We start from the raw sequence: 16,075 nt of genomic DNA, 5'->3' as shown, positions 1-16,075 counted from the left end.
CAATCACAAAATGTGCACAGAACTAGAAACAGGCCAACATTTTCTGCAATGTCGCATTTAGACTACTTACCACATTTGCATACTACCTTGATTCCAAGTTTTATGTATTAATGTGAACTCTGTCCCATTTCTTTCTCGCAACTATTGTGTAAGGTACAGTGAGCCTGCAACTTATGCACATTCAACTTATGTGAATTCAGCTTTACACTTGGCCAAAAAAATTAAAAGGGGGAGGGAAGGAATCTGGTGTCTGTGGGGAAAAAGAGACTTTGGCAATCCCAACCGCCCTTCCACCCAATGCATGATTTTGGCTTCAGGAATGATCCCTGGAACTTAACCACATGCAAGTTGCAGGCTTACTGTACGTTAAGTTCAGAGAGAAAGTGCGCTGAGCTTCAAAGCTGCATGTGGATTTGAACCCTAGTTTCTTTGATGCAAGTCCAACTATCCCATGTTCTTCTGATGCATGTGTCAAACTACAAACATTAAAATATAGGGCTGAGGGACTAAAGCATCTTTTATTAGTGAGCTACTGTTTTGGATGTTCTAATTCACTCTGATTTTCTTAAAAACGCCCTTGTTCTCTAGCTCCATTTCATCAATCTACAGTACATCTGTATGCCAGACATGGCTCTAATCTGCATCTGGTTATGCAACATTGTGCACATTACTGTGTGAAGTGGATGGAGTGGGTTTTAGCTTGTAAACACGCTCATTTCGTTCTAAGAGAAAATTCTCGCCTGAATTAGGTAATGCTCAACATTAGAACTGCTGAAAAAACCACCAGTGTCACAAATTGTTTTCTGCAAAAAAAATAAAATGCAATGTGCGAAAGCAACTATGTTCATGGTGATACCTTTTAAGAACCTGGCCCAATTAGCCTGAGGGCTAGAAGTTCACAGCTAAATTTGTGTTAACAGGAGTATCTCTTTTAAAGCCATCAGAGATGGCAAAGGGGGAAAAAGGCTAAGTGAGGGTGAATTCATTCAAGGCTACTTAGGTCAAAAGAAAGCCACAGCAGTTATGTGGTGGCTACTCTCAAAAAACATGTTTTTAAAAAAACCCTGTAATTTGAGATGTTGCTTTTAAGTTCATAGCACAGAAGCCAGAAAGTATGTAGAGCACTGTCAGCAGTGCTTGATCTCATTTTGGATATGCAGGTGCACAGATGTTCTCAAATGCAAGCATGGCTAGAAAATTTGACTGAAGCATTAGGATACCTATTATCCACCATCAAGGGGCACACATGGAACTGTGGAGTACTTCCTGTGCAAGTGCAAACTTGACCAGACTCCAGAAGACTATGAGGTGGCTTCTGGGCAGATAGCAGGACTTCCCTAGCCTGCTCTTACCACTGCAGCCCATGTGCCCCTGAACAACTACTCACGAGGGTCAGGGGATCTTGCTGTACAACAGCTAACATGGTTGCAAAAAGGAAACTATGGCAAAGTGCTATGCGTAGGATGAACAGCTTCACACAGAAACAGGGCATTTGAGGTCCTGTCCCCCAAGCTTTCAAATTTGTGAAATTCTGGATGCAAAAAAAGAAAACGTGAGCAAATAATATCTGAAATCCTTTGACCCCACAGTTTAGGTCAGATCATGCTTCAATGTAGATAAAGGGTAAAGGGAACCCTGACCATTAGGTCCAGTCGTGACCGACTCTGGGGTTGCGCGCTCATCTCGCTCTATAGGCTGAGGGAGCCGGCGTTTGTCCACAGTCAGCTTCCGGGTCATGTGGCCAGCATGACTAAGCCGCTTCTGGTGAATCAGAGCAGCACACAGAAACGCCATTTACCTTCCCGCCAGAGTGGTACCCATTTATCTACTTGCACATGACGTGCTTTCGAACTGCTAGGTTGGCAGGAGCAGGGACCGAGCAACGGGAGCTCACCCCGTCGCGGGGATTTGAACCACTGACCTTCTGATCGGCAAGTCCTAGGCTCTGTGGTTTAACCCACAGCGCCACCCGTGTCCCTTAATGTAGATACAGCTACATTAAACTGAAATGCCACGAAAAGTATTAAATATTATATACAATAAGATCAAGGCATCGTTGGAAATACAGAAACAAAAAGGAGATTTCTAGTATTATGCCAAAGGTCAAATGTGACCTCAGGGAAAAAGTTTTTGTGCAGGAAATAAAACAAAAATCTTCATCAATATGAAAGAACAGTGGGAACGTTCCTGCTTCTGGGAAGAGCAAAACAGCAGATAAGAATGAAATTATCTTGTAAAAGAGAAGTAACTTTAAAATAGAACCACTTTATGTTAAGGATTCTGCATAATCAGTTATTAAAACAAAAGACAAACCAATTCATATTTAACGGTGTATATATCTTTTAATGTACCGAAATACGAAACAGTAATTTGGGTTCACTGGCAATGGCTTCTGTGGTTTTACCATTAGATGGTAAAAAAGCTGGTTTTGCACTGCAACGTTAATATTTTGGGGAAATTCCCGAGCTTCAGTTTCAGAAGCAAAGATATTATTTTAAAAGTTACTTAAGAGAAAGTACAACTCTGAACCTGAACGTAGCACATAAAAATAATTTAGCAGGAAGGCCCCTCTTTCAAAATAGACACCTGTGGAATTGCATGTAGAAGAATATTTCAACCAATGGTTTGAACAAAGAAAAGGTCAAATGTGAATACTAAAACTACAGCAGCCTGTGTATCTGCTTTCCAAAGGCTCCAAAACCCTGGCATATTTCCTTCAAAATGGAACAAAATCTGTAAAGTAGCAAACACAATGTCTATTCGGGCCCTGTAACAATCTATCAAGTTTGCAATTGTCATAATAGCAAAGAAGGCATCACAGCAGTGTATAAAAAATATGGTTGCATCTAGCACCAATTAAGATAGCAAAAAATCCTGGATAGAATTACTAATTTCCTGTGAATCAAGTAGGTCAACGTGTCAAGTTTACATTTCCTTTCAGAAACATACACATGCCAGTCTCTAAACAAAAGATTGCTGTGGCTGCAATCTTTAGAAATGAAAAAGGACCCAATAATTTTGAAAATGAAGTGAAATGCTGAATGCCTAATTAGGCTGGTTATCACAGAAAAAGCGTGAGCAAGAACGATCAGAATTTAGAGCACTGTAGAAAGCCAACACATTGCTGACAGATAAAAGAAGCCCCCAAAATATTTCTGAAAAGCGCACCTATATGTATTGGACTCCATAAACTAAATTCAAGTAAAAAAAAGAAGTCCCAATCAGTTTTCTTTTCCTCCCTGGACCGAATAATGAGAGCTCCACTACAGTCCTTTCTGAGATAGCCCTTACAAAAGGCCAAGTCCTTCATTACCTACTCCAAGTGCTTCTTTGGTTGCTCAAAGATCTCTTCCGGTGCTTTTGTTTCTTGCTTGTGCTCTTGTGGCCATGACTGCGCCCTCTCTTATCTTCCTTCCTGTCTCTGCTTAAGGATCGCCTGTGCCGTGCATATTCCCGACTTAAGCTCCTCAGGCCAGGACTGCTCCCTTTCGCAGAGTATTTCTTATGGAGGCGCCTTTCTTTCCTACATTTTTCATCATCGCTACTCAAGTCTCTTCTGTGCCTGCTTTTTTCAGTCTTATCCTTGCTATGATGGTTGCCCATGTCTCTGCACGAGCGAGTCTTCCCCTTGCTTGGCTCCCTATTGCATTTGCCTTGCTCAGACAGCAAGTCTTTCTTGCAGGTGTTCTGCTCACGGTCTGGGGTGGTCTTGTGTTGCTGATTTGTAGGAATGCATGAAAGGACACCTGAACTACTTTCATCGGAAACAGTGTCCCTGTTACTGACATTAATCTTAGTGTCTTTGATGAGAACATCCTCATGCAGGCTTCCATTTAAGTACTTTGGCTGACTGCTCACACTTTCATTAGCCTTTATGCTGCTAGGACAGAGCTGCATCGGTTTGGCTAAAGGGGACTGCATGGAAGTAGATGCAACACAATGGGGAACACCCACCAGCACTTTCAAAGGCATAGGGTGCAGTGCATTAGCTTCACTCTTCTTCAGATGGGTTTCTTCTACCTTCTTATTCATTAGGTTGCTCAACAGTTTCTCCCTCAACTCTCTTTCTTTTCTCTGCAGTCCAAGAGCTCTCTCTTTTTCTTCCTCTACCCGTCGGAGTTCAGCTTCTTGCAGCCTCCTCCTTTCTTCCAAGTGCTGAAGGCGGATTTTTTCCTCGTTGTGCTCCTGTTCCATAAGCTTTATTGCCTAAAAGGATAGAGAGAAGAGATTTCCCTTAGTTCTATATCAAATATACCCATTCCATGGCAGGGTCAACGTTGCACAACTTCAGAGAACTGTTAGAAGGGAAACTATTCCCCAAAAAGGGAACTACACAGACCACAAGTAGGCAGGCTGCATCCCACAGAGACCTTCCCTACAGCCCAACTCAATACGCCCCATCAGCCCAACAAACAGGTATATGCAGGGAACACAATTTACATAGGTAGAAAGGGCTTCCTCCACCATTCCCTTTACCGCCTATTGCAATAGTGCTTTCCTCAGCCTGCCAAACAGCTGTCTGATGGGCTGGGGGAGCACGTTGCCCAAGCCAATGAACTGGAGAAGGGGGAGGCATGTGATAGGATCTCTCTTGCTGCTCAGCTGACTGGCACTGGGAGGAGCTGAGAATTCATGGACAAAGGGTGTGTGTACCCATTGGGTTCGCTGAAAGAAAGGTTTGTGAGCTTGCATGTGAGTGTGTGTGCACTCCACCCACCAAATGCAACTCTCAGGGCCAAAAATAATTGCCCATCTCAACACTCACCAACACACTAAAGGACAGAACCGTAGCAGATTTACTGCTTCTCATTCTTAAATTGCTAATTGCAATCCAGCAGCCTTTCTGAAATAGGTTAAAAGCAGATCAGTTCCTAGGAAACGAGTCTGAACAACCCAACGAAGAAGCTCAAAAGGACCGAAAGATAAACTCTACTTTATACTGATCAACTTTTGCAACAAATAATTTTGCACTGTTGACAACTTGGTGACATGAAGACTTTAAGATTTAAGAAAGGCTTGAGATTAAGGAAAGTCGGAACTTTATTTTAGTTTTTTTTATTCTCCTTGAATGAATTGCTAGATTTTCCTAGGATTTCAAGTCTCTGTAAATTACTATTCAGGTCCTAAATAAATTTATAAGCAGAGTTATCTCATGAAACTGACAAATTGTTATTTGTGCCACAGAAGCAAAATCAGTGTCCTAAACCTGGCAAATGAGCACAAGCTATACATGAAAAGGTCCTTGATACAAACACATAACAACCTTCACTCCTCAAATGCAACAACTGCATTCTTGTGAACTCAGAAAAGCCTTTGATGCAGCAAGCTTCATGATTATCCCAAGGCTGGTCAATGATCCCTTACTGGAGAAACTAAGGTAATGGCACTGGATAAAGGGAGACACAACTCCCAGGTCCTTTGCATGCTTCCTGGATATAGGTTTTAGTCCCTTTTCCACAGATTGCATCACACACTGGTTCAGCTTTATGATGTTGGAAAACACAGTAGCCTATTTGTCCCTCAAACAGGAAAGAGGAGTGAAGACAGGGTTGGGCCTAGCTAAAACACAATGCTAACAGCAAAGTGCTATGAGCATTATTTAAAATGGAGTAACTGAAGAGGCATCATTATAAAATAGAGAGAAGAAATTTGTGTGTGTGTGTGTGTGTGTGTGAGTGAGAGAGAGAGAGAGAGAGAGAGAGAGAGAGAGAGAGAGAGAGAGATTTATCAAATCCTCACTTATAAGCTGCTGGGGGTTTTTTATACTGCTTTCCCATGCACACATGTCCAAACCTTAAAAACAAACAACCAGTTACCTTCGCTCTGCTCAGCAGTTCAGCAATTAATCGAATAGACTGAAGGTTTCTCTGAGCTAAGAGAAGCTTCCTCTCTTCAAGCTTTATTTTCTCTTGTAGTTTTTTTTGCTCTTCAGCTTGTATTTTTTCAAGCCGCTTTTTGTTTCTACGAATTTCACGATCCTTTTGTTTCTGCTCTCTTTTGCGCAATTTCTCTTCTCTCTTTCTCTCTCTCTCCAATTCCTCAAGTTCTTTCTGTTTCCTAAGGATAAAGATTGCAGTCAGTCGCAATAGGTACAATTTTAAAGGGTTTTAAAGAATTCTTCAAACAAACAAACGAAACTACTACTAACAGCTTCAAATTCATTTGGAGGTTAAACCTCACCAATTTCAAAGGACTGCTCCAAGTTAAGGATTGAAGTCTTACAAAACAGAAGTAAGAAACAAAGCCATAATGAGCAAAAAGCAACATTTCTAAATATTTTCCCAAGCCACAACAAGAAGGTAAAACAGAACTGATACTATTTTAATCATTTTATGGATAAGAATGTGGTATCAAGAACACCATGAATCACATCCTAATTTGTTAAGTCGAATGCACATTAACAGAATTGGCCATTAAAACACCTGTTTTCATCAGGAAGGTGGTAATGCAAGGTGTGAGAAGAACTGCTCACATTCTGATATGCTGTGGATAGATGCCATGCTTTCTATCTGGCATAAAGCTAGCTCTGCATCAATAAGTTTGGGTGTAATTTCTGCAGCTAAAGCCATCAGTCTGCAAGAGCTGTGCTATTAACATCTGTAGTGATGAAATGCTTTGAGAGATTGGTTCTTCAACAACTTAGGACATGTTTTCCACCGGATTTTGATGAACACCAGTTTGCTTATAGGAGAAATAGGTCAACAGATGATACCATAGCCACAGCTTTTCACCTTGCAGCGAGTCATCTGGAGAGACCGGAGAATTATGTCAGAATGCTGTTTCTTGAATATAGCTCGGCTTTTAATACCATCCTTCCGGACATTCTTATTAAAAAACTGAGGGACCTGGACCTTTCTTCTACCATCTGTGATTGGACTAAAGACTTTCTGAGCGATCGCACACAGATAGAGGATTGGGCCTGTTACATCTACCTCTCTGAAGCTCAGCACTGGTACCCCACAGGGATGCGTGCTGAGTCCCTACCTGTACTCGTTGTATATATGACTGTATCTCATCCAATCCATCTACTGTAATTATTAAGTTTGCAGATGATACCACCATAATGGGTCTAATTACAGGTGGAGATGAATCAGCGTATAGGGAGGTTCAAAAAGTCTCGACATGGTGCCTAGAGAACAACTTGCACCTAAATAACAGTAAGACAAAGGAGATGGTGTTGGACTTTTGGAGAAGAGAAGGGAACTAGCCCCATTGTATTTCAGCCCCATTGTGGAGATAGTCTCTTCCTTTAAATTCCTGGGAGTCTACCTTAGTGAAGACCTCACTTGGAAAATCAATACAACCCAGGTGGTTAGGAAGGCCCAAGAGAGACTCCATTTCCTCAGGGTCTTGCAAAAGAACAATATCAAACAAAAACTGATGATCTCCTTCTACCAGTCCACAACAGAAAATGTCCTCTCATATTGTATTACAATGTGGTACGCTGGTTTGACAGCCACGGACAGGAAGTCCCTACAGAGGGACGAATACAGCACATGACATCATGGGCTGTCCCCTGAGTTCGCTAGATGACATCGCAGGGGACTGCTGCCTCAGAAGAGTGAGGAAAATTCTTAGGGATGACTCAGACCCTGGCCAGCACCTCTTTAATCTCCTACCTTCAGGCAGGAGACACAGAAGTATAGTCAGCCGCACCAACAGGTTAAAGAACAGTTTTTATCCGTGGGCTGTTGGGCTGCTGAATGGAAAAAAATAGTGGTGCAATTGACTTCCAACAAGCACACACTGTGCGAACAATACTGAATGTATGGGGGGGAGGGGGGCTCGTTTAATTTCACTGCACACAGGTGGTGTAGTGTCAATAAAGCTTTGTTATTGATTGGATTGATTGATTGATTGATTGATTGATTGATTGCAATAGAACACTGCCAAGAGTATCAAAGAGCTACTGAAAGCCATTTGATGCTATCCATATTCAAAACAGAACCACTGAAATCAGTGGACTTTATTTCAATGGGTGTCCTCTGAGTATGACTAAATGGTATCACCCCATGGTCTAGAATCATGGAATTAAACATGTTTGGTGGCATATTAATTATCTCCACCCACAACCCAACAAAATATACCAGCCTTATTCGTAACATGCTCAGTAACACTTTGATAAATAAGATGCTCAAGAGAAATGTACAGAGTAACCATTCACAAGTGCAGTGTCAATGGAACTGTTCTGAAGTAATTTCATCAAAGACTGCAGCTTGGTGTTCTATCAGAAGCTTTAAACAGATTGTACTAGACCAGGGGTAGCCAACATGGTCAATCCAGATTTTGTGGGGCTATAAACCCTTATCATCCCAAACTACTAGCCATGATGGCTGGAGCCTAAGGGAGTTCTAGCCCAACAACATCTTGAGATCACCACGTTGGCTACTCCACATTAGACCTACAGGAGCTTAACTAAAGACACATATTAACAGGATCAAGTGTGTTAAGCTTAATTAGCTGAAAGTGGAAAAGGCCTTGTTCAGAAACTGTTATTTTCTTAGATTGGTTTTACTGCCAGAAGCAACAGTGAACAGTCTATTGTTGTGCTTTCTAGATGAATAGTAGCATTTCCCAAAAGGTTGTATCAAACACCCCAGTGCATGGCTTCTTAATGTAAACATTTACATAAAGCAAAATACAAATGGTTTACAATATTCAAAACATCTCTAAGTAATAAACTGCCCAAAATAATAAAAACAGAAATAACTATGTTACATTTTACAAGTACAAAAACGTTAACAGCTTGTTATTTCTTAGGAAGGAAGCGTACCTTTCCTCCTCTTTTTGTCTTTCCTCTGCTTCTTTTTCTTTACGTTTTTGTTCTTCTCTCTGTTTTTCAAGCTCTTGGAGCTTCTGCCTTTCAAGCTGACGTTTCTTAATTGAAGCATCACTCAGGTGTTTTGTTGAATCAAATGAAACCTTTTACAGACACAGTACAAAAAGTATTCATATTAAAGTACACAGACAGATTTTGTAGTGTTCCATTTGATTTCACTGTGCATTTTAGAATGGAACACTTGTGGTTACCAGTTACAGAAGCTTGAAAACTAAGCCACATCAGGTCTGTCCACACTAGTAGACACTCTAACTTAATGTATATTATCACGGTTAAGGATATTCATTCTTAACCTTTAACAGTCCTGAACGACAGTGGTTCTCATATTTTGCCACAGTGTGCCTCCTTAAGTAATTATCAAAAAAGCCCTGCAAGATTTTTGAACTGTAAAGGAGAGGCTTCCTAGTGTTTACTTGTCCTTTACTCAGAAGGAAGAACAAGCAAAAGGACCAGAGGACATTCTTGACTAGGTGGCATGTGAATACAATTCCAATTAATCCACCCATAAAATGGGAACACTGAAAGATTCTAATGTTGAATGCATCACTATTCAAAATGCTCACATAAGACTTTTTATTACAGTTGCAATGGACTGCATTCAAAAGGAACACAAAGGTTGCATGCCTGAAACCATATTGTAATGCAGATAACAGCGAATTCCCAGTAATTGAGGGGCTGATCCAACTATTTTCCTAGATGCCCACTCATACTGTTAAGACCACTAACTTACCCACATGCTTTCTAGTTAAACTGAGTATCTGCTGACTAGATAAATACTGTTACTTCTAAATGCAAACTCTAATTTCACATAGAGTTCACTCTATTCTTTAACAGAACATATTAAACAGGGAATTATATACTATTAAAAAAAATCAGCTGGAAAGATAAACATGAATAATGCCCGAACAATTGCTCTTCTTTTCAGTGTTATGATTACATGAATGGCAAAAAAATCATGATTACATGGACTGGCAAAATATCTTTCATTTTAAATTGGGAATTGCATGATATAGTGTATGAACCAACCAAACATCAGTCTCCCACAAGACAACTTTAGCATATTTTCTTATGTCACTCCTACTCTCTGTTCCCACACGCAGCAGAGCCCTATTTGGGTGTTCATCTCCCCAATGCAATTAGAATAATATAAGGGAGACTGGAGACACAGCAGTTGGTCCAGCCCCCATCATGTCCCCATACTAGGCTCCATGCCCTTCTACTTCCCTGGATGGTGAATATGTGCAGTGGGGAGCTTGCTTTACTCACATGCATGTGCAATTTAGAATCACGTAGAGTTTCAATCCCATAGGGAACCTCTATGAATGCAGCAAGCTCCCTGCTACAGATATTTCCATCCCTACGTTGAGACGGAGAACAAGGGTAGGCACAGGTGAGAACTAGAAGGTGAACACTAGAATATAATGGAGAAGCAGCTAGGCAACATGTCCCCACTCTCTCTAGTGTGTGAAACAGCATGCTTCGATAGGGCCTAGGAAAAGGGCACGAACTTCAAAAAGTAAGCACAGAATGAAGCACAGGAAGCAACGCAAAAGGCAATTCAGAAGGATGCCACAAAGTACTCAGGTTTAGAAAATGACTGGATATCCTTTTAATGTATTTTCTGAGATCATCTGACTTAAAATAGACTATGGGTGAGATCAAATGTAGGGTAAGCGGGCATCCATACAGGAAACAGGGCTTCCCTTCCTATCCTCCCACTACTGGAGCAGATTTTTTTTAGGGGGGCAGGGATGCTGCTGAAGGAGAAATAAGAAGGACAAGACAAGAAGAAATAAGAAGTTCAAGAAGGACACTGACAAACTGGAACGTGTCCAGAGGAGGGCAACCAAAATGGTCAAAGGCCTGGAAACGATGCCTTATGAAGAACGGCTAAGGGAGCTGGGCATGTTTAGCCTGGAGAAGAGGAGGTTAAGGGGTAATATGATAGCCATGTTCAAATATATAAAAGGATGTCACATAGAGGAGGGAGAAAGGTTGTTTTCTGCTGCTCCAGAGAAGCGGACACGGAGCAATGGTTCCAAACTACAAGAAAAAAGATTCCACCTAAAATTAGGAGGAACTTCCTGACAGTGAGAGCTGTTCGACAGTGGAATTTGCTGCCAAGGAGTGTGGTGGAGTCTCCTTCTTTGGAGGTCTTTAAGCAGAGGCTTGACGACCATATGTCAGGAGTACTCTGATGGTGTTTCCTGCTTGGCAGGGGGTTGGACTCGATGGCCCTTGTGGTCTCTTCCAACTCTATGATTCTATGATTCTAAGAAAACCAGAAGCACTTTTGTGCAAGTGGATTTCTGCTGCACAAAGAGAAGCTGCACTGGCAGCTGCTCTATATATTTAGTCTTTCAGATGTCTGCTACATCATTACAAGTCATAAACTGTATGCCTATATCTTGTTAAGAACTAGTGACAGCACATTCCCCCAATTCATACTTCACAGTTACTATAATTTGTGACATTTTCTTTGCAAGCTGCTCTTTCTGTCATATTCAAAGTTACATTCCCCACACCATTTAGCTGGGCAATGCTTTGGGTACCATTTGTGGAAAGGTGGCATACAAATGTTTAAAATAAGTGCCTTTAAATGTTCACTATGGGGTGCATGCACCTAAAACTGGTAACTTAAGCACCAGCTCATCAAAATATAAAGGAAAAGAACATGCAATGTTTCTTTGAAGAATTTTCTACTAGGAACAGCTCAACAGTATCTCACCTTTAAGTTACAAGCCACTGCTTTGCCATCTTCACCTTTGTACATCAGCTTCATCCCTCGTAAAGCGTTCATAGCCTTGATGAAACCTGCATATTCCTCATACTGAACATAAGCTTCAAAATTCAAATGGCCTCCAAAACTGAACGTATGAAAGTTTCTGCCAGTCATTTCTTCCCTATAGGGGTCCAACATGGGTATGTCCACATTCCGTATTTCCCCAAATTTACTAAACACTTTAATAAGAACTTCTTCACTTGGTTTTTCTGAGCCAGAGTCTTTCAGCGCAAACCATTTACAAGGCAAGCCCTCCAGATGAATAGTGTCTGGCCTTTCCCCTGGCAGAGTTTCATTCATATCTTTTGCATCACGAAAAAAGGAGTCCCAGTCATGTCGAGTAGGAAAGTCAATTTTGTATTCTGCAGCACGGACTTTTAAAATGTCTGAAAAGCCACTAAGTTTTATAGTTTTGCCATCCAGGCATGCAAGGAAGGATTTAACCAAACTCTTATTTTCTACCTCTCCTTCAAAGCGGATGAAATCCATGGTGCTTTTAGATATCCGTAAGGTTGAAAACTGATGTGTTTGCACCATTCCTTTCAGCCTTTCCATCACTTCCCAGTTTGAAATAGACTTCCCAGGCTGCTTTAACTGAGGAAGTGCCACACTGATGGTCATTTTTGTAATGGGCTTAAGGTATAGCCCATAAGGAGCACAAAGCTCCACTGCTTCTGATGTGTCATGAACTATTGTAGCAGCTGCCATAGCTACAAAAAAGACAACAAGCAAACAAGGGATAGTAGGCTTATCTGTGATTTAGACACTGGCAGAAAGTGATTCCTTTCTTAGAATAAATGATCATTTTAACAGTTTCCTGAAAGCAGCATTCAAAGGCTTAAGAACTAGTCCTCTGTTAAAAATTATCAAAACAATATATATAGAGAGTCCACAACAAAATATTATGCTCTTTCTTAAACACACTGCACTTCTGTGCTCCAGCTGCAAGCAGAGAAACTGCAAAGCTGTGTGATGGGTACTAAGAAGGAGTGTTTAAGAAGGAGAAACTGAAGATGCAGAGAAACAGCTGTAGTCTTTTGTTTCAAATTCATTGCAGGTTGTTTGATGCATCACAACTGAGATGAATTCGAGTGGATACAGAAACCAGAAATCTGTAAATTGAAACAAATGAATTAAGAGTCTTACTTTCCATCCTATTAAACCAAACACAGGATTATTTTTAGTTAATGAAGCCCTGAAGAGCAGCAAACACCTCAAAGCCAAAGTTACTATACAGTGGTGCCTCGCTAGACGAAATTAATCCGTTCCGCGATTCTCTTCGTCTAGCGGTTTTTTCGTCTTGCGAAGCAAGCCCATTGACAGCTTAGCGGATTAGTGCTAGAGCTGTCAAGCGGCTTCCAGCGATCAGCTGTTAAGCGGCTTATCAGCGGAACAGCTGATAAGCGGCTTAGCGGCTTAGGAAAAGGGCAAAAAAAGCAAAAAAAACCCGCTGGGGGACGCAAGATTTTTTCGTCTTGTGAAGCAACCCCATAGGGAAATTCGTTTTGCGAAGCGCCTCCAAAACAGAAAAACCCTTTCGTCTAGCGGGTTTTTCGTCTTGCGAGGCGTTCGTCTTGCGGGGCACCACTGTAAAATGATTTCTGGGAAAGTATTAAGTATAGCATGTAAATTATATATCTGCTATGTAGAGCAAAATTTACAAACTATTGTTACACAGTGAGAATACATCCAACTGACAAGTAGTGCAATCCTAACCCTGTCTATTCAGAGGTAAATCCTACTGAATTAAATGGGGCTTACTCTCAGGTAAATGGGGTTAGGACTACAGCCTAAGTTGATAATATTTTCATTAGCATTACCTGTATGAAACATAACAAGTTTCAGCAACCCTAACTTAGAAATTAACTACAACAGTTAAGATAAAAAGAGAATTTACTACATTGTAATCCAAGTTAATACTATTTTACTGTTTGTAAAAGGTGAATAAATATATTCTACTTTCAATTACTGTAACAATTAATTTAACATCATAAAATTAAATTATGCAACTACATAATATGATTGCATGCTGGTCAATGGGGAAAGCAGGAGAATGTAAGGAGAGTCATGCTGGCTCAGGCCAAAAAGCCTATCTAACCCAGCATTTTGTTTCCGACAGAAGCCAGCCAGATTGTCTCCTGGGAGCATGAAGGTGACAGCTACCTCCAGTTTGCTCCCAGTATTCAGTGCACACTCCCTAAAACACAAGGAAGAAGAAATTGGGCAATGAATCGGGTAGACCCCACTTTTCGGGCTGGTGCCCAAGAAGGGTTCCAGGTCCGAAACAAAAAGACCGATCGCACAATATGCAACACAGGGAGTGTGTGTTGCACTAAGGCCAGCGGGAGAGACCTGGGTTCACATCCACCCCCACCTGGCCATGGACTAGAAAACGGCTCTAGCCTGTCTCAGTGCTGCTGTGAGAATGAAACCAGAGGAAGGCTTATGGATGCAAACCCCCAAAATGTATTTTCTATGGTTAAGTTTTTACCTCTATCTTCAGTACATTTTATTTTATTGCTACAGCTAGTGGCTGATGCAAATAAAGATTCTTCCCATTCTGACTCCAGAGGAAGGGCAGGGGAGCCTAGTGGCCTGAGCCCCTGGAAAGGAGGGCGCAGGTGAAAGGAGCCTGGTGAAAGAAAGAAAGAAAGAAAGAAAGAAAGAAAGAAAGAAAGAAAGCCGACGTCGTGCTGGGGCTGCAGGCTTAGAAAAAGGAGCTGTTGGGGGAAAAGGGGGGGGGGGGCGATGAGCACAGAATAGAGAACTTGAGCAGAGGACATTCGCTTTTTTCGCAGGCGGGGCGGTGGGCTAAGTGCCACAACGGGCCCGAAGGCAGGCTGGCGTCTCCCGCACAGACACGCACCCAGGAAACGTGTCGGTCCTGACACACGCACAACAGCACACGCGCACTGTGGGCGACTGGCTACAGGCGGAGCGGTGGGCGAGAGGAGGCACCTACCGCGCGCCCGGTCCTTGGCACATCTGGCCTCCGCCAAACTGAGGAGGAAGGACCAGCCCCGCGCCGCCGACGCCCGTCTTCTTCCTCCTCCTCTCCAGGGTAACCCGCGGTCGCCTCTCCCTCTCTCTCTCTGGTCCGGCCTACCGCGCACGCGCGCACCGCACCGGCCTTCCCACAGTGCCCAGCGCCACCAAAACAAAAGCACTTCCGCTTCCTCCGAGATAAACAAGGGCGGGCACGTAGCACGCCCGCTATAGAGGAAAGGGAATGCCCTTATAAGGGCTTGGTGCACACAGAGAGACGGCGAGCGCGGAATGTAGAGGGACACGCGTGACGCGCACTTCAGGTTTCAAGACGGCGAGGGAAAAGTTTTCTGAGTTGCTCGCGGGTCGGCGGGACGCGCGGCTCCTCCTGCATGCATGCGGCTGCGGAGGAGGAATAATTTTGGGTAACTAGAGCTTCAACTGCAATGTGATGAGTGTTTTATCTTGGGGTTATTAATAAAAAAAAAATCAGCAGGTCTCATTTTACAGAGTCGTAGACTTGGAAGGGGTTCGAGGGTCATCTAGTCCAACCCCCTGCAATGCAAGAATCTCAGCATCCAATTTGAAAGCAGCCCGGACCCTGCTTGGCTTTGCAAATGTGCTAGCAGTTTTATTGCTGCTCCACTTCAACTTTGTACGTCCCTCAGCCAGCCTGACGCTCAATACAGTATTAGCAGCATGTTCTTGCTTTTCTTTAATTCTCAATCATACCGTTCTCTAAATTTGAAGCATCGTGGCAATGGATCGCGTTTGCTTTAGAATTTGCACCGGTAGGACTATTATTATTTTTAAGCCATTCATACAAAGCAAGACCGCAATTAAAAGGAGTACGGGTGCCTTTTTTCGCTGCTAGTAGTCTGCGACTTTTTGATTCTGAGTGAGTGGGATCGCGCTGGTGTCTAAGCACAGCTGCGATATATAAATAAATGTAAGTTAAAAAAACAACAACACGACTCCCTAGATTCAAATATCGTATTCTAATCGATGGGAATTTGTCACTTCCAAGGAAAGTTGCAAGAATGACTTTTCCAAAGTTAGACCAGGTATTCCTCCTGTTGAGGCAAAGATACGTTACAAAGATTTTTAAAATACTGTATATAAATCTATGGAACTAAGATCATAGAGTTTAAAAAGAATTGGGCTTCCCAAGCGTAGAAAAATCTCTGTCTTCCTGGCGTTACATCGTTAAAGGTGGGCTGCCATCTAGTGGTTCAGTGCGAATTTTCAACGTATCATGTCAAGCGAAGGAAAAGACGTTGAGACTACTTTGTTCTTGTTTTAAAATTTCCTATTGACCATATAGTGGGTTTTTAAAAGAAAACTAGACAATTTTTTTTATGTGAGAGAGCTGAGTTGTGATAAATTCAGCAGCCAACTCCACATAAAATCTGACCCATGTTGACCGTGACATACAGCAGTGTCAACGTACATCACACTGAATAAGGGTG

At 42.1% G+C, this 16,075-nt stretch overlaps 1 protein-coding gene across 1 annotated transcript; it reads right to left on the bottom strand.

The window, feature by feature from the left end:
* Positions 1-2,322: 2,322 nt before the first annotated feature.
* Positions 2,323-14,786, bottom strand: AKAP17A (A-kinase anchoring protein 17A). Its single transcript, XM_083735018.1, has 5 exons — positions 14,584-14,786; positions 11,568-12,733; positions 8,774-8,922; positions 5,817-6,057; positions 2,323-4,206 (listed from the first exon to the last, which is right to left on the bottom strand). Exons 2-5 carry the CDS (start codon positions 12,327-12,329, stop codon positions 3,310-3,312), a joined length of 2,049 nt encoding a protein of 682 aa, XP_083591144.1. The 5' UTR covers positions 12,330-12,733; positions 14,584-14,786; the 3' UTR covers positions 2,323-3,309.
* Positions 14,787-16,075: the final 1,289 nt, after the last annotated feature.

The sequence above is a fragment of the Podarcis gaigeae genome (assembly GCF_964106915.1).
Source record: "Podarcis gaigeae genome assembly, chromosome: 4".
Taxonomy (NCBI): domain Eukaryota; kingdom Metazoa; phylum Chordata; class Lepidosauria; order Squamata; family Lacertidae; genus Podarcis; species Podarcis gaigeae.
This window is presented reverse-complemented; position numbering and strand designations above follow the sequence as displayed.

Excerpts from the sequence above, each read along its gene's own strand:
- AKAP17A (XM_083735018.1), bottom strand. The coding sequence starts at position 12,329 with ATGGCAGCTGCTACAATAGTTCATGACACATCAGAAGCAGTGGAGCTT. Across the intron at positions 8,923-11,567 it reads CAGTGGCTTGTAACTTAAAG|GTTTCATTTGATTCAACAAA; the intron begins GTGAGATACTGT and ends TGTCTGTAAAAG. Across the intron at positions 6,058-8,773 it reads AGACAAAAAGAGGAGGAAAG|GAAACAGAAAGAACTTGAGG; the intron begins GTACGCTTCCTT and ends CTTTATCCTTAG.